Source organism: Tamandua tetradactyla, chromosome 9 (genome assembly GCF_023851605.1).
Source record: "Tamandua tetradactyla isolate mTamTet1 chromosome 9, mTamTet1.pri, whole genome shotgun sequence".
NCBI classification, from domain to species: Eukaryota; Metazoa; Chordata; class Mammalia; order Pilosa; family Myrmecophagidae; genus Tamandua; species Tamandua tetradactyla.
Window position 1 is genome coordinate 2,802,033 of NC_135335.1, and position 16,845 is coordinate 2,818,877.

General features: G+C 51.3%; 1 protein-coding gene across 1 annotated transcript in view; it reads right to left on the bottom strand.

The window, feature by feature from the left end:
- The window catches only part of CARS1 (cysteinyl-tRNA synthetase 1), a 73,121-nt gene that overhangs the window by 28,854 nt on the left and 27,422 nt on the right, over positions 1-16,845 (bottom strand). Inside the window, exons 7-13 of the mRNA XM_077115392.1 lie at positions 15,070-15,210; positions 14,855-14,943; positions 13,369-13,490; positions 1,950-2,062; positions 1,233-1,361; positions 728-857; positions 523-626 (exon numbers count right to left, since the gene is read on the bottom strand). Of these exons, the coding sequence (XP_076971507.1) occupies positions 523-626; positions 728-857; positions 1,233-1,361; positions 1,950-2,062; positions 13,369-13,490; positions 14,855-14,943; positions 15,070-15,210 (828 nt within the window). The remainder of the gene's footprint in view (positions 1-522; positions 627-727; positions 858-1,232; positions 1,362-1,949; positions 2,063-13,368; positions 13,491-14,854; positions 14,944-15,069; positions 15,211-16,845) is intronic.

Here is a 16,845-nt window from a genome sequence, read left to right on the forward strand (position 1 = left end):
TTTAACTTAATAAGCTTTAGGCAACTTCTACGTCCAAAATCCTCTGAGCAACAGCTGCTCTGCGGACAGGGTTTCCTTTAGGTCAGCTCTGAGGGCCGCCAGGCGGGATCACGACGCGAGGCGCAGAGAAGGCGAAAGGTTTTGACCCAGGACAGAAACGTGCTCCTGCCTTGGCCTCAGAGTCTCGTCGGCAGGAAGGACGCTGGGGGCGGGGTGCCAGCAGATGGGGTCACAGCCCCTCCAAGCACTACAAGGGGCCATGTGTCCTCGCTAAGCCACAGTCACCTTCCATGGGAAGGAATGGGAGGGGCCTGCACCCCTAGAGCTGACCTCAGGCCCCCGCGCCCCTCAATGCTGACCGCAGGCCCCTGCACCCCTCAGAGCTGACCTGCCCCTGTCCCCGGGCCCTTCGGCACTGCCCACAGGCCCCCGTCCCCACGCCCCTCAGCACTGACCACAGGCCCCTGTCCCCACGCCCCTCAGCGCTGCCCGCAGGCCCCCGTCCCCGGGCGGGCGGCTTACGTTGAGGAAGCGCTCGTACTGCAGCGCGGACTCCATGGTGTTGGCCGAGTAGTCCAGTGTGTCCTTCCAGGAGTGCATGAGGAAGGCCAGGCGCAGCTGCCGGGCTGCGGAGGGACACGACTCGGTTCCACGTCCCCCCCCACGCCCTCCGCGGCCCCGTCTCAGAAGGAAAATGCCAGGGTCACAGCCCGAAGCCAGGGGTTACCTGAATGCTTCTTTAAGGCATCTTTGATGGTGATGAAGTTTTTCAACGATTTTGACATCTTGCAGCCTGCGATCGTCAGGTGCCCCGTGTGAAGGAAATACCGGACCCAGCAGTCGTTTTCGAAGTAGGCCTGCATGAGGGCGAGGGGGAGGGGAACGGCCATGGGCAACGAGGCACCCCCCACCTGCCCGGAGGGTGCCGGAAGCCTGGCATGCATCCCGTCTCCCATCTCTGTGATGTGTGCTGCGCAGGTGGCAGACTCTAGGTTGGCAGTTGGGACTCAGAGGGACCCCCAGGACACAAAGCAGCATGTAACGCGGTCAGCTTGTGTCCACACCCATTTGCTGCCCAAGGGCTGGCTGGGAACGGGGGAGCCAGACTCAACAACTGGGGTGTAAATTCCACCGACAGCCAGATGGAGAAGTCAGGCTGTCTTAATCTAGGGGTCTGACCGCCAGCCCCAGCGCCCCCAGCGCCCCCAGCGTGCAGCGCCGCCAGTCCCTACCTCCGACTGGGCCAGCTCGTTGTCGTGGTGCGGGAAGCGGAGGTCGAAGCCCCCTCCATGGATGTCCATCGACGCCCCCAGGAGGGTCCCCGCCATGGCAGAGCACTCGATGTGCCAGCCCGGTCGGCCCTGTAAGAGCCAAAGGGACCGTCACCGGCCAGTGCAGGCCTCTGCTGGCCCCACAGCCCTGAGCCCTGTTGGGACAGGCACTAAATGCCGCAAGGACACAACCAAAGAGTACCCTCTTCTGTCAGGTGCATGAGCTTCAAGGGGCCCGAGGCTTGGCTGGAGCCCCCGTGTGACGAATTTACTCCCCGAATTCCCCAGCACCCCCTGAGGAGAGTCAGCAATGGCACTCCCTTCCCGGGCCCTGCCTGGCCAGGACTCACTGCTGGAGCCCCAGGACTGTCACACTCAACTCGGCACTGGAGAACCTGAGGACCGAGAGGCCTGGGAGGCGACAGTGTTGCCCACAGCCCTGTTTACAGATCAGAGGAGGGAAGGGAGGGAAGGGAGGACCTGCCCAGAGACCCAGTGAGGCATCCTGGAGAGAAAAACAGGAAGAGCTGGCAGTTCCTACACTGCACTAGCTCTGGCTTCCAGGCCTAGGAAAAGGCTCCTGCCCAGGTAGAGCTGCCCTGCAGGGGGATGGAAGGAGGGCTCGGCCAGCGTCCCCCAGCACCCCCACCCTCCGCGGCTCGTGGGCAGGACGCACACCTTCCCCCACGGGCAGGCCCAGGACGGCTCCCCGGGCTTGGAGGCTTTCCACAGGGCGAAGTCGTTGGCTGAGCGCTTCTCGCTCAGGCGGTCGGCCGACACGCTGAGGTCACCTGCGGACACGGGGGGAGACAGCCGCCTGACTCGGCCACGTCCAGCACACGTACTGCTGATTAACGTGGCCCGAGTGCATCGTCTGGTTAACTATGAGCGTGTTTTGGTGGTGACCCCATGTCTAGATTCACGAACGCTATGATAAGTGCAGAAATTACTAAGCACAAACCGATGTCCAGGAACAATCGCCTACTGACCTGAAGTTTCCTAAAATACTTACAGTCCTGTGGCCTGCCCGAGAGCCTTCTCCAGGGTGCAGGACAGCATGGCGGGGCTCTGGACAAAGGTGGGAGCTCACAGAGCCTACCGGGGGGGCCTGCACGCAGGCAGAGCAGTCCTTGTGCCAACCGCCCGGCGGACCCTTCCTGGTGGGAGGCCGAGGACGTGGCTAACAGCTGTGCACTGCTCCCGGGGGCACGGGAGGGCTGGGGTGCCCGGGGACACTCACTGTCCTGCCTGACCACACAAAGGGAAAGAAGGGGAAGAAGGCAAAAGGACAGTCCAAGAAAGCCTAGAGGGAAACGGAGCACGGTCCGTCTCCGGACGAGGCTCCTGTGGACAGCCGAGGCCTCGACTGCCGGGGTCCCCAGGACTCACCCGTCCGGGCCTCTCAGGAGCAAGAGGAGCTTCCTGGAGAAATGTGTGAACCAAGCAAATGACGTCCCCAGGAAAGGAATACAGGGTCACCGCAGGTTTTCTGGAGGGCGCTGCGGGACGCGTGGGAAACGTCAGCTGTGGCGCATGTTGGGAGTGAGCCAGGCCCTCCCTCCGTCAGGGAAAAGGGCAGAGCGAAGGCCTCTGGCTCCAGGCACGGGAACCCGAAACCAGCCAGGAGCCGGAGGGCTCTACAAGGCCCAAAGCCCGTTTCTGCCGACTGGTCTACCTGCCAACTCCTCCCGGTGCTGTCACCCCTCGAGGCGACACCTGGCAGGTGCCACAGATGCCAGCCGAGGGTCTTAGGTCAGGTGTCCAGGAAAGGGCTGCAAACAGAGCCATCGATGCCACCTTCCGAGCCACACGTTGTGCAACCTCCCGTAGCCACCCCGAGCCACAGAGGGAGCGGGAAGCACTGCCGAGAGAGGTCTGAAAATGCAAAGGATCGCAGAGCGTACTGAACACAGCCTGCTTGGGAGAACCAAAGGGGACCAGGGGAAGACAGAGCCTGCAATCTCTTATGCGCGGCATAATCGCCGCTGGCACTGTGGTGGCTGGTTAGTTGATTCTGAAGTCTATGCAAGCAAAACGCAGGCACACCCAAGAAACAGGCCAATTTCAATTTTAGCTCTTCATCTGTTTTCTCACTGTTCTGACACTGGGTCACGAGCACTTATTCAAAACCTTCATCTCGTGGGGGCTCCGTGACCCGCTCTTCTAGCCACCCCTAACAGATAACGCACATTTACGTACTCAATTTGTCATTATGCCGAACACAGCAATACGTGACTATTTAAATCTGATTACTTCTTAAAAATTTATTTTGAAAAACTTTTAAATGGAGACGATAACAGAGGCTCATAGAACAGAGACACAGACACACGGACACACACAGACATGCGGATATACACCTGCGTACACACACAGACCTGTGCATGTACACACACACTATTCCCCCCCATGCACGCCACACACACAAATGTCACTATTTGGTAAGGCTTGTTATTTGCTTCTTCTTATTAAATATGAGAAATAAGACTCAAAGTTCCCCTGGCTTTCCCCCCAAGGGGAGGGGCTGTTTGGCACGGTGCCCCCAGGGCAGACTGAGCCCGGTGGTCTGCACTCCGCCCCAGGGCCTCGGCTGGGCAGGTCTGTGCAGCCCGCCTGCTGGACGCAGCATTTTCACTCTGTGGGGCAAGTGGGCCATGGCGAGTACCCCATGTCCCCACGGTCACACCGCCCCTTCCTCTCTCCTGGTAGAAACCCCCACATTGCGGCAGGTGGTGCACGGACGGAAGGCGGCACCCCCAGGCCTCCTGCAGCCAGGCCGGCCAGAGAGCTAGGCTCTGACCGCTGAGCTTCCAGAAGGGCCCTCAGTGGGAGACCTGCCCTTTGCTGTCCCCTCACATGCCTGGTTTCCCCATTTTTTACACTTTGCATTGTGTGGTACCTTCATTATAGTTGATGAAACAACATTATATTATTATAATGATATTATTAACTATAGTCTGTATTAGGGGGTCGCTCTTTGGGTTGCAGAGTCCCATGTTTTTGTTTTTAATTTTTTGTCCTAGTAACTTACATATGACTTAAAACCCTCCCTCCAACCACATTCTAATGCATAACGCAGTGGTGTTCATTGCACACGCAGCGTTGTGCAACATCACCACCAACCATTACCACATTCTTCCATCACCCCAGACACAAATTCCGCACCAGTTAAGCATTAAATCCCCACTCCCCACCCTCACCCGGGCCCCTGTATTCTGCTTTCGGGCTCTCTGAGTTTGCTTCTTCTAATTATTTCATGTCAGTAAGATCATACGATATTTGCCCTTTTTTGTCAGGCTTATTTCACTCTGCATATCTACAGGGTTCATCCGTGTTGTGGGATGCAGCAGAACTTCACTCCTTTTTATGGCTAAATATTCTGCTATTGCATGTATACGCCACATTTTGTTTATCCATTCATCGGTTGTTGGACAACACTTGGATTGCTTCCATCTTCAGGCTACTGTTAATTATACTGCTGCGAATACTGGTGTGCAAATATCCATTCAAGTCCCTGCTTTCCACTCTCTTGAACACGTACCTAGCAGAGGGACTGCTGGGTTGTACAGCAATTCTTTCTGAGGAACTCCCAAACTATCTTCCACAGTGGCTGTGCCACTTTACATTCCTATTATCCCCACTATTCTTATTTTCATCCATTTTTGTCTACTCATGTATCAATATCCTGGACGAACGGAGCATCATACACAGGTTTCCACAATCACACAGTCACATTGTAAAAGCTACATCATTAGATAGCTGTCTTCAAGAACGAGGGCTATTGCCATGTTTCTTGAAGATCATTATATAATGATATAATGTTTACAATGTGACTGTACAGTGCTTGTGAAAACCTTGTGTCTGATGCTCCTTTTATCCACGGTATGGACAGATGAGTAAAACACATGGATTAAAAATAAATAATTAATAGGGGGAACAAACGTTTAAAAAAAAGAAAAAGACCAAGGCTACTGGAGCACAGCTCAACAGTTTCAGGTTCTTCCCTCCAGCCATTCCAGTACACCATAAACCAAAAAGGGATATCTGTAGAGTACATAAGAATAACCTCCAGGATAACCTCTCAACTCTGTTTGAAATCTCTCAGCCACTGAAACTTTAGTTTATCTCATTTCTCTTTTTCCCCTTTTGGTGAAGAAGGCTTTTTCAATCCCATGATGCTGGGTCCTGGCTCATCCTGGGAGTTCTGTCCCATATTGCCAGGGAGATTTACACCCCTAGGAGTCATGCCCCACAGAGGGGAAAGCAGTGAGTTCACAGAGAGAAACCACACCTGAGCAACAAGAGGTTCTCCAAGGGTGACTCTTAGGCATAATTATAAGTAGATTTAGCTTATCCTTTGTAGGAATAAGTTTCACAGGGGCAAACCCCAAGAGCAAGGGCTTAGCCTATTAATTTGGTTGTCCCCACTGTTTACAAGACTATTAAGAATTTACCAAATGAGGAAGTTGAATATTTCCTCCTTTCTCCCCAGTCCCCGCAAGGAGACTTGGCAAATACTTTTTTATTCATTGTCCAAATTACTCTGGGATATATCAGGGCACCACACTAACCCGGACAAACCAACAAGATTTCATGCCCTATTCAAGATTCTATGTACTTACAGTGTTCAAGTAAACTGACCACACAGTTAAATTAGATAAAGCACTAACCGAAACAAATTCTGCACCAAATAAACATCTCTCCATTTGATCTCACACAGAAGTTGAACTTTTGAAATATGGACTATATCATCCTTTATCCTGTATTCTGATTTACCTTAATCCTACCCAGATCAGCTTCGTTCATATCGCTAGTTGAAGTCTGATCCTTTTTTCAACTTTTTAAACAGTTCCTGTGTGGGGTACTGCTCACTTCCATAGCTTCAGAGTTCTAAGTCTGAATCTCAGGCGTCACACAAATGCCCAAAGTTTCTGGGAACTACCAGGTTATACATAAATAGCTCAGTATCTCAAAATTTAGAAATAACAGTCACAACTCCTGAATAGATGTGACTGCTGTAAAAGCTTACAATCTATGACTCTTTACAATAGGCCCCAACCTGACAACCCATGCGCTCAACTTCGATTCAGGGAGTTTTTATATCACAGTTAGTCCACATAAATGACGTGTGAAATATTTGTTTTTGTGTTTCTGACATTTCATTCAACATACAGGCCTTAAGGCTCTTTCACCTAGCTGCATGCCTCACGCTTCATTCCTTCTTGCTGCCACTCAGTAGTCCACTGTGTGCATACACCATATTCCCCCTTCCATTCCTCAGTCCTTGCACCCTTAGGCCCCTCCACTCCTTGTGAATCGCAGACACTGCTGCCATAAACACCAGTGTGGAAGAGTTCCATGTTTTTAAATCTATCCTAGATATTAAACAGTCATTGGATATTTGGTTTCCAAATATGTTCTCCCACTTTATACACTGTCTTTTTACTTTCATGATGAAGTCTTTTGATGCATAAAAGTTTTTCATTTTGATGAAGCCCCATTTTCTACTTTTTCTTTTGCTGTTTGGGCTTTGGGTGTAAAGTCAAAAAAAACTATTGCCTAACACAAGATTCTTGAGATGCTTCCCAAGTTTTCTTCTATAGTTTTGTTTCTTACATTTAGGTCTTTGATCCACTTTGAGTTGATTTTTGTTTATGGTATAATGGAGGGGTCCACTTTATTCTTTTTCATACGGACATCCAGCGTTCCCAACACCGTTTGCTGGACAGACTACTCTTTTCCAATAGAGTGGACTTGGCAGACTTGTCCTAAATAAATTGGCCATAAATGGGAAGGTGGGTTTCTGAACTCTCAATCCAATTCCATGGTCTATATGTCTGTCCCTGTGCCAGCATCATGCTATTTGGATCACTGTAGCTTTATGTTTAAAAATCTGGAAGTGTGAATTCTACAGCTTTGTTCTTTTTCAAGATATTTTTGGTTATTTAGGGCCCCTTATCCTTCCATATAAATTTCATGACTGGCTTTTCCATTTCTGCAAAGGCAGCTGGAATTCTGACTGGAATTGCATTGACTCTTTAAACAGCTTTGGGAAGAATTGATGTTTTAACATTATTTAGCTTTCCAGTACATGAACATGGAAATGTCCTTCCATTTACTTGGCTCTTCTTTAATTTCTTTTGGCAATGTTTATTGTACTGGCCATCTCTTTGTTTTTCCTTGTATGACTCATGAGTTTTTGCTGGTGTCTTGGCATCTGATTTCCTTGGTTAGTGTACTCTGGAGGTCATTCTCAGTCTCTTACTTAGGGTTTTCTTGCTGCACAGCTTTGCTCGCTACCTGCTCTTCAGCCCTCAGTTCAGCTTATTCCAGACTTCCAGCACAGCTTCTGCCTAACTCATCAGAAGTTTTCAGCTCTTGTTTTTCTGGAGCTTGCCCTGCCTATATGGAACGTGTTTTTGAGGCGGGTCTCCCCAGATATGGTGACCCCAATCACACTTCCCTAGACGAGGCAGGCCCAGGTCTCAGGAGGACGGTGTAACAGTACCAAGTTCCCCTGAGGGTGAGACCTGGCAGGTGGTCAGACTTTCCTGAGGGGCCTCGAGACGCTGCGTTTCCTGTCCTGCCCAGCAGGCGGCACGTGTCAGCCCGCAGCTCCCGACCCGCGTAAAGTGGGGCAGCTCCTTTAATTCTCTGCAGACCCTGCCTGCCAGGGGCATGGTTGGGACAGAGGCTAGGCTGGGAGGTGGGGCTTATGCTGCTTATGACTCCTAGCTGCTGGGGTCTGAATTCTCCGAAAAAGCGTGGCCACTTAAGCTAGGCCCCCTTTTCCTGGGGAAGATACACTCTTCAGGGAATTATCTCCTGCATTTGACTTGTTACTCTGCCTCTCAGACCTACCTTAATTCCATCCTTCCTGGGTCAGGGCTGACAATCGAAAATGCCTGAGGCTTTCTCTAATGAGCCTCTCAGAATACTTTTTAAAAGTAGAGTGAAAAAGAAAGAAAATAAATTAAAATTCCATTTCAGAGCCGTCCCCAGCCCCCAAGCTTCACCAGTCATGAGCTGGAGTTGGCACCCAGCTCCGTAAGGGAGCACAGCCTTTCCCCAATATTCTGAGCTTGGCGACACCAGAAGCCTCAGTTTTTATTTATTTTTTTATTCATCGGCCGCTTCTCCTTTCTGCCAGGAGAGTGACCTCAGTGTTACTTTCTGGCTTCCCCTTGGTTTATCTGTGCCCGGAGCTTATATGCAGCAGTCCAAATCTGTTAACTAAAACCACAGTTAGAGCTTGGCTGATCTACTGTCCTTGCTCCTAGTAGAATCCACTTCTTCTTCCCACAGGAAGTGTCTGCAGCAGCCTGCCGTGCCAGAGGGGAGGGGCACCTGCCTTCACAACCCGGGACTTTATTCACAGGTCTGTGCTGTGATCTCAGCCCTTCCACCTGCCCCAGACCAGTGTACAACGTGTCCAGCCATGGGTGACCTCCAACAGTGGTTGAGGACAGTCCCCGGCTATTTACTAGCTGCTCTAGAGGATGACTACACCCCACATCTCCCTGTGCCCCCATCCTGACCCACCTCTGCATCCATTCTGTTTTGACATGCTGTGTTGTCATTTTCACGTGGTTTCCTGGTGATGTCTTCTTTGACTCAGTGGTTGCCTAAGGATACGCTGTTTATTTCCATGTAGCTGTGAATTTGCCCGTTTTCCCCATTATGGGTTCCTCCCTTCATTCCATCGTAGTCAGAGAAGATACAGTGCATTATTTCAACATCTTAAAATTTACTGAGACCTGTTTTGTGTCCTAAGAGATGGCCTGTCCTGGGGAATGGCCCACGTGTCCTCCAGCACATGTGTTCCGTCCACTGCTGCGGGTGGAGGGTTCTGTACACGTCTGCTGGGTCTAGTTGGTTAACTGGGCCGTTCAGGTCTCCTATCGCCTTATTGATCTTCTGTCTAGATGATCCATCCATTATTGAAAATCATGTATTTATGTCCTTTGTCAACATAGACCCATCTACTCCTTCCTTCAAATTTGTCAGTATTTCCTTCAAAAGTTTTGGGGCTCTGCCATAAGGTGCATATATATTTATAATTGTTATGTTTCTTGCTGAACTGAATACTTTGTAAGTATATAAATGATTTTCTCTGTTCTTCATAACAGTTTTTGACTTAAAAAGTCTTTTTTATCGGATATTAGTATAGGTACACCAGCTCACTTTTGGTTACTATTTTTGTGCAACAATTTTTTCCATCCTTTCACTTTCAATATACTTGTGTCTCTGAATTTACAGTGAGTCTCTTACACACAGCATTTAGATGGGCCATATTTTGTTACCCATTCTGCAACCTCTGCCTTTTGACTGGAGAGTTAATCTCTTTACATTTAAAGTAATGACTGACAACGCAGGAGTCCTGTGCTGGTTTGAAACTGTGATGTATTCCAGAAGAGCCCTGCCCTTTTCACCCAATCTTGTAGGTAGGATCTTTTGATTAGGTTGTTTTCATGGAGATGAGAGCCACGTAACTATGGATGGGACCTTTTAATTAGATTATTTCCATGGAAATGTAGTCCCTGCCCTTGAATAGGTGGGTCTTGATTAGTTTACTGAAGCCCTTAAAAGAGTTCATGGAGACAAAGCTCAGAACCAACAGAGAGAGCAGAGAGATGAAGCCAAGCGACAGATGTTTGGTGGTACCTGGAGACAGAAGCTCAGAGAGGAGGCCACTGGAACCAGGAGCAAAGGACCAGTAGACGTCGTCATGAGCCTTCCTACATGACAGAGAAACTCAGGACACGATTGGCCTTTCTTGAGGGAAGGTATCCTCTTGTTGATGCCTTAATCTGAAAATCCTCATGGTCTCAGAAATGCAAACTTGTAGCTTAATAAATTCCCTTTGTAAAAGCCAATCCATATCTGGTATATTGCATTCCAGCAGCATTAGCAAACCAGAACAACTTTCTTTTGCCATTTGCTATCTGGGTATACCTATTTTGTCCCTCAATTCTTCCATTACTGCCTATTTTCATTTTTATTTGTTCTTTTGTATTGTACCATACTGAGTCCCTTCTCATTTCTTTTGTGTACATATATTTTTAGGTATTTTCTTCATGGTTCTCATGGGGCTTAAATTTAACATCCCAAATCTATAACGATCATCTCAACTTCAGTAACATAGACATACACTGCTACTATATCCTTTTATTCCCCCACCTTTTTGTTGTACTCACAAATTATATTTTTATAAGTTGTATTCTAAAACCATACATTTATCACTACTTCTTATGCATGTACATTTTAACACCTGTACAAAGTAAGAAGTGGAGTTACATACCAAAAAATACAATTGTACCAGCATTTATAATTACTTGTATGGTTACCTTTACTGAGGTTTTTATTTCCTTATGCCACTTTGATCCATTGTCTGGTGTCCTTTCCTTCTAGTCTGATGAACTTCCTTTAGCACTGCTTGTAAGGCAGGTCTAGTGGTGACAAATACCTCGAGCTTTTCCTCATCTGGGAATGTCTTAATCTCTCCCTCAGTTTTGAAAGACAGTCCCACCAGATATAAAAATCTTGGTTGGCAACTATTTTCATTAAGCACTTTTACTATTTTGTCCTGTTTCTTGCCTCCAGTGGGTTTCTAATGAGCTGTCAGAACTTAGTCTCATTGGGACTCCCATGTACATAACAGCCTGCTTTTCTCTTACAGTTTTCAGACTCTTTCCTTGTCCTTGGCATTGGACAGTGTGACGACGACGTGCCTGGATGTGGGTCTCTTTGAGTTTATCCAGTTTGGAGTAAATCTGGAGATTTATTCCCTGAGCTGTCTTGTTCTTTAACTTTGTAACCAGCTAGTGATGAAGCAGAGATTTCCTCGACTGTCAGGAGTTAACAAAAACAAAGAAACCAATGAGAAAACACCTTTCACATTCTTTACAAATGAGCTCTGTGTTGGCTGGAGCTCTCCTTCACAATTCAGCCCACTCCCTGAGAAGATCAGCCTGAGGCGAAAGTGAAGGGCAGGGTCCCCCAGTCTTTTCTGAGCCTGGATCTTGTCCCTGGCTTGTGCTTGCTCCTGGCCTTAGAAATTCCCCCGTTTGTAGGAATTCTAACGCCCCCTCTGCACACTAAGAAATAAACTTCCACCCTCTTTTGGGTGCTATATTGCATTTTTAAAAGCAGATAATCCTTTGCTGGGGGCCACCTTGACGTAACTGTTTTTTGGTTCCGGCCCACACGCTCTAGCCATCTGCACGCTGCTTCCTGTAAGGCAAGGTCTGGGAGGGCGAGTGTGAAAAGTCTTTCCCGGTCCATTCCTTTAGGCTGCCACCCGAGAGATCAGCACCCACACACAGGCGGCCCAGTATGCAGGTAGGGGATCTCTGCCCACTCCAGAACAGGGCCAGGGATGCACAGGGGGAGTGCAGCAACGGCCCCAAAACTCCTCTTTCTCAACTGCATTCACCCAAAACTGCAGTCCTGAAGCTGTTTTACAGGGTTTTGAGGAAGACAGATCTGCTGCTGTTTTCTAGTTGTTCAAAGACTGTGGGGAGATGGCCTCATGCAGTGTCTTATGCAATCATCTTGGTTAGCTGCAACTGCTAGAATTGCATTTTTCAGAGGTAGTCACAGTAAGTTGCTCAGTTTTTTTGAACAATTTTTTTTTAACTCTCTACTATGTCCATTATGCTCAGTTTCTGTCTTAACCTATTTTTGAATGTTCTATTTTTAGTAACCAATCTTGTGAGAAGTCTTTCTGTTTTATTAATCTCTGTAAAGGATCAGCTTGATTTTTGGGTGTGTGTGCATGGGCCAGGGATCCAGCCTGGGCCTCCCTCATGGCAGACAAGTGTCTACCACTGAATCACATTTACACCCGTAAGAACCAGCTTTCGGTGTTTAAAGTTGTTTCCATTTCACTAACTGCTTTTATCTTATCTTCCTCCAGCTCCTTTTCTAGCTTTCTGACTGCTTGGCTCAATTTATTTTCAATCTTCCTTTGTTGGTAACTGCATCCAACAACATGCATGTCCTTCGATGCGATGGCTTTAGCTGCATTCTGGAAATTCTGACATGAAACGCTATTGCTGGTGCTCAGTTTTAAACTCCCCGCGACGCCCACTGAGACTTCCTTTTCTACGCGCTGCTTTTTCAGGATTACGATCTTCAATTCTCCCAGCGTGTGTTTAGGTGTCATGCCTTCATCTCCTTATCAGCTCTGGTCTGCTGACCTATCAACGCCCGAGCAGGACATCTGTCTCCGCCGTAGGTGCGGCCTGCGTCTCTGGGTTGTCTGGGCCTGGAGGTGTGCACCTGCTCCGGGCTGCTCAGTGGACGGGGCTTCGTCTCAGGCATTTGCTGCCTCCACTCCTACAGCCACACTCGGCCTCAGATGCCACCTGGCCGAGACCAGTGCTGTCAGACCAGCTTTCTCTCGGTTCCTCTCCACCTGCACATCTTCTCCCAGAGTTTCCGTGCCATTTTGCTTTTGGTTCTAACATTTCTTTAGCACAGAGCCCCACAGGTGAATCTACTCGCTCTGAAAGGATGACCATTCTTTGGCCAAACCACCTGCCAGGAGCACTGTGGGATATACGTAGCGCCTGCCCCAGCCAGGCAGAAGCCACCGCTGCCCTGTGGTCTGCGCAGCTGGAAGCCCGAGAGATCTGGAGCTGTGCCCCTGAGTCCCCTTACGAATAAAAATGGAGGAGGCGTTTACGAAAGACAAGTATATCAGTTCCAGAAGACACCTTGCGTCTGCATTGAAGCAAGTGGCCCCAGCAGGGCACGAGCTGCTGTCAGGGTCTGTCAGGCGGCACACAACTCACCCTGGCCTTCGGGGGGCTTGCTCCTAGGGCACCAGCGGGACCCACACCCACTCCCTGGCTACTCTGCTTTCCAGGAGGGCACTGGATTCACTCTCTTTTTGCTCTTTTAAAAATAACCCATTTCATGGTCTTCGTATTGAAAACCCCTAACACTCCTTTAGGTGAAGGAAGCACCAGCAGATCTAAGCAATGGCCTGCCTCGGTCTACCCCACTGCGGCAGGTAAGGACCTCCCCCGCTCGTGGGTGTGCAGATGGGACGCCCCCATCTCCTCTCTCCTTTCCTCTGCTGACTTGCGGTTACCTTCTCCCTCCTGAAGGGCTTTCTGGTCCCCAACTGCCTCGGGCACGAGCTTCCCGTAGGTGTGTTTCTCGCTGGAAGCAAACTTCACCGTATCAAAATAGACAGACCCATTTGAGGCGTAGCTGGGAAACAAAACAGAAATTGGGGCAAAGCTATAGCAGATCCAAGAAGTTCAGAAACCCTTCCTAGGAAAGAATCTGAAAACACAGAAGGGTCATCATTGCATCTGTGGTTGCCCCTCTCTGGTCCTGCTCGCCTCAATTCCTTCAGGGTCTGGCTGCTCGGTGGTTCTGAGGCAGTCAGTCCAACCACGTCCACCTGGGGGCATGGCAGGGTGACCGCATGGCAAGGTGGGGGAACGGCAGGGTGAATGCATGGCAGGATGACCACATGGCAGGGTGACTTCACAGTGGGATGACCACACAGTGGTATGACCTTATGGCAGGATGACCACATGGCAGGGTGACCACACAGCAGGGCAGCTCCATGCTTCCCTTACCTCTGGTGACAGTCAACCCCTCCATCAATCACCCTTGCCACTTTCTGCTGGCCCACAGTCTGCTCACCCTCATGACCCAGCCTGGCCACTGCCTCCAGGAAGCACTCCTGGAGTGTCCCAGCCCAGAGCAACCTCTTCCTGCGAGCTCAGCCTGCACATACCACCTGGGGTGTGTGCCATCTCACACTGTCCTTGACAACCCTGGGTGGGCCCTGCATACCGGGAGTCTGCTGGGAGCTTCAGGGATCCCCAGGCCCCACCCGGCCTGAGCTGTAGCAGGAATCTGCAGGGGGCTTTGGGGCTCCCCAGGCCCTGGGTGGGCCCTGAGCTGAGACAGGAGTCTGCAGGGGGCTTTGGGGCTTCCCAGGCCCTGGGTGGGCCCTGAGCTGAGGCAGAGTCTGCAGGGGGCTTTGGGGCTCCCCAGGCCCTGGGTGGGCCCTGAGCTGAGGGAGGAGTCTCCAGGGGGCTTTGGGGCTCCCCAGGCCCTGGGTGGGCCCTGAGCTGAGGCAGGAGTCTGTAGGGGGCTTTGGGGCTCCCCAGGCCCTGGGTGGGCCCTGAGCTGAGACAGGAGTCTGCAGGGGGCTTTGGGGCTCCCCAGGCCCTGGGTGGGCCCTGAGCTGAGGCAGGAGTCTGCAGGGGGCTTTGGGGCTCCCCAGGCCCTGGGTGGGCCCTGAGCTGAGACAGGAGTCTCCTGGGGCTCAAGGGACAGGCTTGCATACAAGGGGCCCCAGTCCCCTTCCTTCCTTGAGCTCAGAGCCCGGGCCCACACCTACACACATCGTGTTGTACGGGAACTAACAGGAAAGCAGCGGCAGGAGGGCTCTGTTTATAGAAAGACCCTGAACCGAGGTGGCAGAGCAGGCCGCCCGGCGTGCAGAGAAGTCTCCCTGCTGTGGGTGGCGAGCACTGCTTGGAAGTCCCTGCCCCCGTCCACCAGGACCCATCGGGAGTGGGGGCGCTTGCCGCCCCCCGCCACCCTCGACTTACCCGTAGCCATTGTCCACGATCTTCTGGACGAAGGCCACAATCTCCGGCACATACTCGCTGACCCGCGTCAGGACGTCCGGCGGCAGGACCTGGGGCAGCAGGAGGGGGCAGGCCTGCTGGGTCCCCTTCCGGAGCCCCCCGCCCAGCGGCCACCCGTAAGGCGAGGCACCCGGGCGCCCCGTGCATGCACCAGCTCTGCCAGGAGGGGCACTCACGTTCAGGGCTTCCATGTCCCTGTGGAACTCCTCTTCCCAGAACTTGGGCAGTTTGGAGAAGATGGAGTTATCGGTCACCTCACTGCCGAACCTAGCATCCAGCCACTCGGAAAGCAAATCCTTTGCCCCCTCCAACAACCCCTGCAGAGGGAGAGACGGGCCTGAGCACACACGCGCTCCCGCCGGTGCCCCCGCGACGCCCAGGGCAGGTGAACTCGGCCACAGGCTCCGCAGTGCACCCCTGCAGTCAGTGCCTCGTCGGGGCACAGCTTAGGGACGGCGACACCCAGACAATTTCAGCACCTGGAAACGGGGGGCTGAAGAGCCCCCCCAGAAGCAGGCCCAAGAGGGCTGAGGACTCAGACCCCGGGGCTGAGGGCTTGGTGGGCTTTGGGAAGAAGTGGCGCATCAGCTGGGCCTCCGCGGGGGCCGGTCGGGGCAGAAGGTGGGCAGGGACACACACGGCAGGGACACACTCGGCACGTCCCAGAGAACGGACAGCCGGGGAGACGGAGGCCTCATGCCCTGCTGCCCACTGGGAGCCCTTCCCGCTCGCCCACCCGAGCTGGGATGCTGCCAGCCCTGTGTGACAGCCCTGCTGACTTCACAGAGGCCGAAAGGGGGCCACGTCCATCCCCGACCTGGGGTAGGGGCTCGACGCGAGGACTCGAAGCTTCCAGCTGTGAACGGACAGCAGCAGGCAGGGATGTTGGGCTGGATAGGAGACCAGACCCCAGAAGAGTTGGGAAGTCTGTGGATGGCTGGAGGGACCGGGGGACAAAGGGGCCAGGACAGAGGAGGCTGGTCAGGGAGGCGGGCGGCAGCGGCAGGCATGTGGTAGGGATGGCGAGGACGCAGGATAGGAGGTACCCGCAGTGTCGGCAGCACAGCGGGTGAGTCTCTGGATAAAACGGACTTGCTGCCCATTGCTGGGGGGCAGGGGAACCCCATGGATACCCCCACACCCACCACACCAGGAGGACAAGGCAGGGCTCCTGGGAGGGCCCAAGATGGGAGATTTTAAGTTGCACAGATGTTTCCACAATTAAAAAAAATAATAAAACAAGAGACTAAAAAGGTGATGACCACTAAATGCGATGCACAGTCCTGGACTGAGTCAAACGGAGGAGAACGGGCCCAGGACGGCTCTGGGTCAAGTGAAACAAACGGACACAGACAGCGCTTTTCAGATCAACACTGGAGCTCCCGAGAGTGGCAGCTGCACTCGCTGCGGTCACACACGTGGCTCGCCCTGTTCTCAGGGAACACACGTGGACGTGCTAAGTGTTCAAGGGCCCCAGGTGTGCAGCCAGCCTCAGGTGTCTGGGAAACAGGTCAACACAAGGACAGATGGCAAATGCAGCCAGACAGATGGACAGACAGAACAAGTTAACAAATGCGGCAAAACATTAAAAGCTGATAAATCAATGGACAGCACAATACTACCTAACTGTAATGTAATTATGTTAAAACACTGAATGAAGTTGCATGTGAGAATGACAGAGGGAGGAGGGCTGGGGACATAAATGAAATCAGAAAGAAAGATGTTAAAGATTGAGATGGTATAATCTAGGAATGCCTAGAGTGTATAATAATAGCGAAATGTACAAGGTACAATCTTAAAAATGTTTTTGCATGAGGAAGAACAAAGGAATGTCATTATTGCAGGGTACTGAAAATAGATGGCAATTCATATTTTAAAATGTCACCTTCTGTGTGAGACTAAAGCAAAAAATATTTATTTGTTACAAAATTTATATTTTGACTAGTGCATTT